Consider the following 10,124-nt stretch of genomic DNA (forward strand, 5'->3'; position numbering starts at 1 on the left):
CCACACCGGTGTTCTGATGACAACCTTCACCAAACAGGTCCCCCGTGGGGGGGGGGGGGGGGGGGGGTGGCGCGGGGCGGGGCGCACTTGGTCCTCCTGTCTGTCCTCCCCCTGCCGCGACGCCCGTCCTCGCGCAGTTACGCCGGTGGACCGAGGGCACAGCAGCAGCAGCACCAACAGGCTGCGGTTGACGCTTCGTGCCCGTGCTCCCCCGCCACAGCATCCACGCTGTAGCCAACAGCGCCGATCGATCGGCCGGCTGCCGCCCGGCGTGGCGGCATCGCAGCTGATAGATAGATCGGTCTCGGCAGGCAGCGCATGTTACGCCTCGGCGAAGGGCATTATTGGAGCCGGGCCAGCCCAGGACCGCCGTCGCCACGCCCCCCGGCGTGGCCGGGCGCGCGCGCGCGGGCACCTGTTTCTCTCGTCGCCCGCCGCGGAAGAAGGCTACCACGCTGACAAAAAGCCGCCTACAGCCAGCGTCCGGCCCGGCCCGGCTGGCGGCGACAGCGACGCGTGTGGCGGCTACAGTCTTCGCTGGCTGGGGGTCGACGTGTACGTGCGACGTGCGTGGCGCCGCCCGGGGCGGGTACGTAACGTACCGGTACACGTACGCCTACGGCCAGCTCATCACGCAGGTACGGTGGCCGGCTAGCTAGCCTCACGCTCGCCGTCGTCCTAGGGCCTCTCCCTCTCGCCGCTGTGGATCGCTACGTTTCCGCCCGGTTGGCATGGCGACATTGGCGTGATCCAGCTGGTTGGTGATAGAACCGCGCGTTGTTCCCTCTCGTGCGTGCTACACAATGACATAAGTTGCCAAAGCCGGAAAACTTGTCGCGTTCATGAGTTTTGGGCATATATATAAGATATCCCTTGGAGCCGGTGGCCCAAGCTTTTTGCATCGCCTTCTGAGGCGAGGCGATCGAACTCTCCGCAAGAGTCTAAGACATATATATAGCGCGGGTTGGAAAAAAGCTCACCCTAGGCTCTCAAAATTGCTCAGATTCGAGCAAAACCGAAATGAGTTGATGTTGAATGAATGTAGCTACGTTTTCAACTGGGACTTGGATATTATCTCGTACTAACAGAAATGTTTTGCTGGACTCTGGATCTGAACATTCGTTGGCCCTTCACGCAGACGGGCCCACACACCTAAGTTTGCCCAGCCCGCCTGCGAACAAACAGCCACCGGGCTTGGCGTGAACCACATTATCGCCCTGGGACCAGTCACCAGAGAGAGGTTCCGAGCTGCGCGCGCGCGGAGCAGAGCGGAAGTCTGTCCATAGTGTGATAGCGCCATAGCGGCCGAGGCTGGGCCACGATCAGCACAACAAACGGCGCCGGGGGAAAGAAAGGTCGAACATCAATTAGGGCCAACCAACTCCTGTTTGGCAACTGAAATTTTTTTTAAAAAGGGGTTAAAAAATTAAATTTGAAAAAGGGGTGCCGTTTTGGAAAATTTCCAAAAATGGGTACCTCCTGCCCAATCAACGGGCAGGAGGCGTGGGGCCGGACACCTCCCGCCCATCCAACGGGCAAGAGGTGCCAAATCTTTTTCCAGACACCTCCCGAGGGTCTCTTCGCGAATAAGAAACTTTTCTTATTCGCGAAGAAGCCCCTCCCACGGCGGAAAAGGCATCCCGCCCGCCCTACAGTGCGGATTTATGTCTTTCTTATTTTTTGTTCAAATTTATGTTTTATAAATTATTTAAAATTTATACTTTTTAAAATACAAGATTTATTCGTCATACTCTTTTGTATACGTATAAAATTTTAGTTCAATTTTACGAAGAAGATTACGGTATCTAAAACTCGTATGAAGATGGTTAAGCGATAACGTTTTGCAACGTAGAATCCAAATATTACGATAGTACGGTACATCAAGCCATTAAAAATAAAATAGTATGATACAAAAAAATAGTTTAAATATACAAAGTCCACCAAATCAGGAGTATCTACTCCGCAGGTCCCGGTCCTCGCGCTCTCTTGTTCCTTCCCCTTAGTCCTAGGCCGTCGGCGTATATGCCCCTCCAAGTACGTGAGTGCATCTGGAGCACGGTGAGGACGAGATGGAGGAGGCGCCAGCGTGAACAGGTCATCCTAGGTCTGTAGAGGTGGACCGTCATACGTCTGGGAGGGACTTAGATTATAGTTATTTTCAAGTAATTATACGACTAGAACGAGAATATACCTCCAAACCAACGTGTGAACAGGGTTTCGCCGCTTCCTCTCCTCTCTTCCTCTCCTCCCTTTCTTTTTTTCCTGATTTTTGCTGAATAAAATGGGAATTTAAGGGCAGGTGTGGGCTTATATAGGGGGAGAGGAATCTCCTGTCCGTCCAACGGGCGGGATGCCCCTCCGCACTGCAGGGGCCCCGCACCTCCCGCCCGTTGGGCGGGCGGGATGCCCCCGCGGCCGCGTCAGGGGCCTCTTCACGAATAAGAAGAGAACCTCGGGAGGGGCCTAGAAAAAGATTTGGCACCTCCCACCCGTTGGATGGGCGGGAGGTGTCGGCCCCACGCCTCCCGTCCGTTGGTCGGGCGGGAAGTACCCCTTTTTGAAAATTTTCCAAATCGGCACCCCTTTTTCAAATTTAATTTTTTAACCCTTTTTTTTAAAAAATTCTTTGGCAACTTATGGCCCAACAACCTGAGACTTTTGCACTACGAACTTCTTGATTAAACCTTGTTGTACAATTCCGGCCGTCCTTGAATAGGCCCCCTAAAAAGTGAGTCAGCGTTTGCTAGATTAGGTGGGCTGTGTGAGCCCGTTTTGGGTTTTCCGTTTGCAAAAATAGTCTTAGGTTCGGCCCAATCATACACGCTTACCGTGTTTCAGTCAGCCTGCTATATGTAGTTTACGAATTTAGTCAACCATTGACACACCCTTTGGGTGTGTTTGGTGGACCGTGGCTTTTGAAAAAGCTGCTGTGAGCTGTGGGCTATGGAAAAGCTGTTGTGGGAAAAGTAGAAGATCGTTTGGTTAGAGCAGCTGTGAGCTGTGGAAAACTGTGTGCTGTGGGTGAAATACCTGTACTACCCCTGAAGGTTTGTGGGACTATATATAAACCAAAATACTCGTACAAACATAATATGTTCACTATTTCGCATGTAAATGTATCTTTTCGAAAGAAAAATATTAAATTTTCTAAATTTTTTATCCATATAGTCGACATCACTAGAACTGTAGCAATTACACAAGGTAAATGGCTCATAAAATTATGATGTATGTCAACGTAACTATCCTCCTCTCGCACGAACCAAATTATCATCGATCTTGTCACGAATGGTATTCATAGTATCTTCATTCTCTATCTCTTCACTCCCATCTTCTTGTATTTGTACCGTGCCACTTATAGATGGTACCAAGTACTGCTCATTAGCATCACATCTCTCAAACTCCTTGTCACGCAAATTGCTATTACGGGACCTCTACAGAAAATTACAAAAAATTCTTCTACCGGGACCTTTGCAGAAAATTCTTCTAAGGGCGGTAGGCCGCCGGGGGGGGGGGGGGTGGCAGGCCGCCGGCGGGGAGGCGGGAGGCCGGGCGCTGGGCGGGCGGTGGCAGGGGGTGCGCAAGGCGGGAGGTGCTGGGGCGCGGGGGGCGGGGGGGGGGCTGACGAGCGGATGGGGATGGGAGCTTAATAGAAGAACAATTTTCTCCATAACCAGTAGCAGGTGGGTAGTTTTCTACCTCAAAAGCCACTGGAAGCGGGGGGAGGTGCTTTTGCATTTGTACTAGGGTGAAAGCTGCTTTTAGGCAAAAGCACTTAGGGCATTTAAACCCTTTGGTTGGCTTGTGGCTTTTGCAAAAGTAAAAGCATGTGCAAAAGCCCAACCAAACACACCCTTTATCTGCTGCTCCAACACTACCGAGTATCATTCCACCTTCCCCCTTGCCTTCTCTTCCCTCTTCCGGTCTTCCTTTTTCGAAAACGCCGCCCTAGCTTGGTTTAGAACCTCATGCCCTTATTTTTTAAGATTAAGATTATAAACCGCTCTTCTATCCAACTGATGGATATATACAACCAAGAGTTACAAAAATTCTTACACTCTAAACCTCAAATGAAGGTCTCAATAAATACAAAAAAGGAAAAGGAAAACTCTAAAATAAGAAAAGAAAGCTAGAAGAGTAAGCTTTAAATTTCTTCTTCGCTCCCGTTTCATCCTTGCAAAAAAAATTATGCAACACCAAACTATCACATCTCTCATCTTTTTAGATACTTGATGTCCAAATCATCTAATGCCGCTGAAGTAACAAAGTCTGACCGAAGGACCTCCAAGACGACGCTTCAAGAAGAAATCGACAATGAAGATGTTGTCGTTGCTTTATCCGGCAAGCCAGAATTAAGCTTTCACCCAGAGATCTATCGACAATTGCAAGTGACACCATGACAATATCTTCATGGAAACAACGCTCAAAAAGTGTCGTCATTGTCAACATCGACACAGTACCGGCAAAGACTTTCGCCTGGAGCATCTACCTGGCGACACCACCATTCCAGTAAGAATCGATGATGAGACCGCTATCAGGGTTGACTAAAATCGCGGCCACGCTGAACAGGAGAGTACCCAGTAGCCGCCGCCGCGGCGTACACCTCCAGCCGCGCCAACAAAGCACACCACAACCCAACAGAGGCTTGGGTGGCGACAACCTCATGATGGTCGTCCTGGGTGGCATGGATAGCGTCCGCCTCACCACGCTCGACGAGCGCGTGCGCCCCCACAGCCCGGCCAGGAATGCCGGACCCGACCACCTTCGGCCCAACAGAGGCCGGCGGCACCGCGCCCTAGCTTCGGCCCGGCCCAAGGACGGAGGCTACCGCTGAAATATGCCGCCTCCCTCACAAACAAGCTGTCTATGGGAAAATGAGAGGAGGAAGATGGGGGGATACCTCGCCGCTGCATAGTCTTCCAGCGGCCGGCTCTAGTGGCGGCGTGATAGGGGAAGAGAGGGGAGGGGGAGCCGGGCGCTAGATTTCACCCGAGAGTGTAGACGCGAAGCAAAATTAACTTATGCCTTGCAGCCTCCACTCCTTCGCCAAATGTGACCAGTGACACCTCACACGCCACCTCGCTGGTGAAAAGTGCCCCCTCGATCAAGCCCAAACACCCTCCCCCTATAGTGGCAGGAGAGGAAGCACATACTCTGATGCAAATTCCTAATGCGGCAAGGAGCGTTGTCGGTTTCATCACATGCAATAAAAAGTGGGATGAATGAAGAACACTAGAACGTCAAGCGCTCTTTGTGTGCCCTATCATGACTACCGTGACTCTTAACAATATAAATGAATTAAAGAGCACCTACTTGAAATTTTATTCAAAACAAAAAGTATGTAAAAAATTACGCCAGGTATCCCTAATTTAGCATTGCATTGCTAAGCTTGTGTTTCCCTTCTCTTATTCTTAAGAGTCAATTTATTACAAATATTTTAAATAGCATCCGGTGAAAATTTTGATGGAGTTGTGATGATGAATAGAAGCTTAGAAGATCTACTATTAATTCTACAAAATAGAGTTGCATGTTCCCTATTAACATATACACTATATTAATAATGAGAATGTAACAAATCTTGTTCTTTTCTATTTATTTTCTTCTTATGTTTATTTCTCCTGTTCTTTTCTTACCTTTCCTATTTCTTTCCTTCTATTTCTATTTTCCTTTATTTTTCCCAATCCTTTTCATTTATTTATTTTCTCTCTCTTTCTTTCTTTTCTGATTATAAATATCATGTACATAATCTTTGTTTGAATTTATAATTCATCATTTTTATAATTTTTATCGACCATGTTTATTTCTTATGTAATTCTATACTTACCTGTTACTATATTATCAAACTATTTGATCATATTTAAGAGCGAGTCATGCTCAACTTATACTAATTTATTTATATTGTGAACTCATAAGTTGGGGTGTGAAATGATTTATTTCCTCTATATGCTTACTTGTTTAGCACGTGTATATATACTTATAAAAATATATTTTTTGATGTAGATGTATTTTTTCTTCATGTAAAATTATTTGTCTGTGTGTAACTAATTTATTTGCAAATGCAAAATTATTTATTTGTTCGCTTTGCAGACTAAATTATTCGGTGATATTGACTCATTTGTTCACGATATTTATTTTCTATTATTTATCATATACAATCAAATGTTCGTGATGTTTAATATTTAGTTCATTGTACATTATTATATGTTCATCATGTTTAACTTTTTGTTCATAAAAAATAATTATTTGTTGGTATTGTTAAAATATTTGTTCACAGTAGCCGAAATTAATTATTTAGTGTTAAAAAATATTTTTTAAAAATATCGTGCAAACATAGGCGGATGGGGTCTTGTTTTAAAATCTCGTCATAAGAAAGACACTGGTGCAACCTAAATTTAATTTGGATGCTTGATTTAATAGTTAAGTTCTTTTAATTTTAAATTTGCATGCACGTGGATTGCGTGTGGAAATAGTTCCACGGTTAGACCGATGACGACCTATCTAATATATCCGATGGTTGACGGAAATATCACCTGAGTCGATGTATAACCACACCCCTTGCGAGCTCCATCTGTTGCTCTTCCCCATCGCTGCAGGTGGGGTAGTCACAGTTCAGGACCCACCTATCTATATGGGCGGGAGCTGGGCATACGATACGGATGAACGCTGCCGCATTTTTCCCTTCGCGTCCACTACTGTGTGCCAAGTTGAACCCGTTCCATGCTGACTGCGATGCTAGAGCGATCGTGTGGGCCGTCCTTCCGCGTCTTGCACATCATGGTTAGCCTCAGAAGCTTGCCCAGGCGAAGGCCTGCAGCCTGCCGCGAATATGCGAAACGCGGAGAAGGCAGGAGGGGCACCGTTCTTTAAGAAACCCGATGAGTAGGGTTCATAGGCCTGTATTGTCGTAGGAAAAGAAGGTGTTGGTAACACAATAGAGTAAAATGCACCATTAGTTCTTGAATTTAGCTCGTTGTATCATCTAGATCCTGAAAATACCAAAATATATATTTAAATTCTCAAACTTGCTAATTATGTCACGTAAAGTTCTAATCATTATTTTAAATTATAAAGCCAAATTATTCCTACTGATGTGGAGGTTATATATGGACCCAAATTTTATTTTTAATTTTTTGCGCTTAAACCTTATATTTCAAAATTTTCTCCAAATTCATAAAAAAATAAGTTTCATTTTCCTAGTCTGCTTTAAGTTTCATTTTCCTACAAATTTTTTTTATACAGATTCTTGTATTTGAATATATTTGTACAAGTAAAATTTTTATGAATTTTTTGTGTGTATAGATTTTGTATATAATTTCGTATTTGAACAAATTATACAACTTTCGGTTTAGCTTAAGCAACTGTAATTTGGACTTCACGTGATACAATTAGCAAATTTAAGAATTTAAATATGCATTTGAAAGTTTGGTGACATGGATGACGCGGTGTATTTTACTCATAACAATACTATGATTCAGCATAAGCAAATGGAGCGAGCAAGGAAACAAGTTTTCTGATATACTCCTAATAAATAGTACAGTAGTAGAATAGAATCCCCAATACATATAAACATCTGATGCTCCTGCTAGATCCGGGGCGCTGCATCGCCACGCTTCTTACAACATCATAAAGCAGATTTGCAGCTTTGCTCTCCCCTGCGACGGGCAGCACGCACCATGTATGTCGCTGGTGCAGGGCAACCAACGGGATCTTTTCAGCCACCACGTACGGGGCGCGCCATGTAACGTCTGAACTGAAACTACCGTGCAGGATCGCCATCTTTAGATGCGTGCGCCTTCTCATTTGGAGGCGTGCAGAGATACCGTCGCGACCAGGACGCACAGGAGCGCCAGCGCCGCCCTACCCTGCCCCGTCGTCGCGGCGGCGCCGACGTCGTTGTAGTCCGGGGGAGACGTTGATCCGTAGCCGGGAGGGGACATCGAGCCGTAGTCGGGTGGGGACAGTCCGTAGACGGGGGTGCCGGTGGTCGGGGTGGTGGTGTCCGGCGTGGTTGGCGTCGGGGTCATCGGGACCGTCGGCGGCAGGGTCGTCGGGGACGGCGGGGGCATCATGGTCTGAGCGCCGCCGCTGCAATTTCAAGTCATTGTTGATTTTTCAGCACGAACCGGACTAAGAAAAGTTTGTATTGTTTCAGTTCGTTCTGCGATTCGCGCGAACGCTTACCTTGATGATGGATATTGGCACGACCCTGAACCTGCAAGGTTGGAAGGAGATTGCTTGCGTGAGGAATAATTCTGGGAGATTCTATCTGCTGATCAAGGACGCGAGGAAATGTATTTCTGGCTGCGCCTAGACTCTAGAGGCATCGATGATGTATAGCTTACTGGGATCGGTGTTGGTGATGGTGGCCGTGCCGCCGAAGTCGCAGCTGGTGGGGGCGGGGTTCTTCTGGTAGTAGCTGTTGAAGGCGTAGGACGCGTGGTCGTGCACGGTGTCGGGGTTGAAGCAGCTCCCGCCTTGCTGGATCGGGGAGCAGTCGGCGCCGTAGCCGCAGGCGTAGTCCAGCGCCACCTGCAGCGCGGTCGGGTTCGCGCTCTGGCTCGCCACGCACCACGTCCCGCCACCGCCGCCGCCGCCGCCGCCGCCACCGGTACCGGCCCCTCCACCGCCGCCACCGGCACCGCCGCCACCGGTACCGGCCCCTCCACCGCCGCCACCGGCACCGCCGCCACCTGTACCGGCCCCTCCACCGCCGCCACCGGTTCCGGCTCCGGCACCGCCCCCGATGCCGCCGGCATCGCCACCGCCGTTCCCGGCTGCCAACGATGGGAACGTTGGGGACGGACTGCCCGGAGCCGAGTCCGGGTCGGCGGAGGCCGACATAGGCGTGGTGACCGTGGGGTAGGACGGCTTCGACACCGAGATCGTGGTGAGCATCCTGTGCCGCGACGCTCCGTCGGCAGCCTCTGCTCTCCTGTGCTCTATTCCTGTCAGGATCAATACGGAAGGCGGCTGATTACTTTTACTTCTCGCTGACGAATTAAGCTTATTTAGCACGTATCTCGTTTGCTCATTACAGAAAACCACTGAACAAGATTTCTTCAGTAACCGGGTGAAAAGAACAAAAGCAAACGATTCAAGTAGTATGAAACACCATCACATCCTACAAAAGAGAAGTTCAAAATAAAAGAACAGACAGGCGCCAATGCTTCACCGCTGAAAATCAACCTGATCTTAACCAAGCACGCAGCTAGAACTCGAACAATCTGGTGCGACAAGAACGCGATCGAAAAACTAGCAACTCACCACCGCAGAGTGCAACAAGGACAAAAACCAAGCCCACCAAGCGACCGAACGGCTCATGATGACCCATGCCGTCTGTCCAAATCCCAACCCTGATCGATCTTCCCTCCGAAACCCCCAAGACAAAACCGGGCGGCGGCGGACGACAGCTACTCGACGGAGAAGAGGTGTAAAGTAGGGGCCCTGCTTTGCCTGCGCCCATGGCGTATATATAAACATGGCGCGCGCGCGCCGAATCGGCGGTTCCTTCTGCGGCAGGGGAGAGATCGAGCGGGGGGAGAAAGAGGGACAAGGAATAAGAGGAAACTTGGGAGGGGAGGATTGGAGCTTTGCGGGGTTGGAGCACGCAACGGGCCGGGGGTGGTGCGGGCAGCAGCACTAACATATGGCAAAGAAATGCACGGGCAAAGCGAAAGGCCGTCGCCGATCAGGGGGGGGAAGATCTAAGCTCGACGCGGGGGGAGGGAAAGCTGCCCGGGCAGAGGAGCACTTTGGAGGTGAAGGAATTCTTCATGTCGGCTGCATCCGTGATCGCATCGGTCGCAGCGACGGCATCGGGATTGGGGAGGAGAATATTTGGCTTTGCGGTTGTTCATGTGCGCCCAGGGGCTGCATGGTACGAGGTTCATGAATGTTTGTTAATGGAAGCTTCACAAAGTATTGTTACTAGCTCTGTGGGGTAGAAAATTGTTGGCAATATTTTGGAGGAACGCCTGTTTTTCTAATTTGAACGTTAGCTTTTGCTTTGGCAGGAATCCGCACCTTAATGATGCGAGACTAACAAACTCTGTGGTTGTTGTTGATGATCCTTTGGATTTCATATTAATCTTATTCTGAACTTTGTTTTGCTAGCTCTGTCGACTTTC

The 10,124-nt window shown here is 48.7% G+C and overlaps 1 protein-coding gene across 1 annotated transcript; it reads right to left on the reverse strand.

Moving 5' to 3' along the window:
• Window positions 1-7,444: 7,444 nt before the first annotated feature.
• Window positions 7,445-9,706, reverse strand: LOC112895659 (loricrin-like). The gene is made up of 4 exons (XM_025963640.1): window positions 9,262-9,706; window positions 8,340-8,942; window positions 8,179-8,209; window positions 7,445-8,082 (listed from the first exon to the last, which is right to left on the reverse strand). The coding sequence occupies exons 1-4, from the start codon at window positions 9,641-9,643 to the stop codon at window positions 7,794-7,796; spliced, it is 1,305 nt and encodes a 434-aa protein (XP_025819425.1). The 5' UTR covers window positions 9,644-9,706; the 3' UTR covers window positions 7,445-7,793.
• Window positions 9,707-10,124: the final 418 nt, after the last annotated feature.

The sequence above is a fragment of the Panicum hallii genome, chromosome 5, assembly GCF_002211085.1.
Source record: "Panicum hallii strain FIL2 chromosome 5, PHallii_v3.1, whole genome shotgun sequence".
NCBI classification, from domain to species: domain Eukaryota; kingdom Viridiplantae; phylum Streptophyta; class Magnoliopsida; order Poales; family Poaceae; genus Panicum; species Panicum hallii.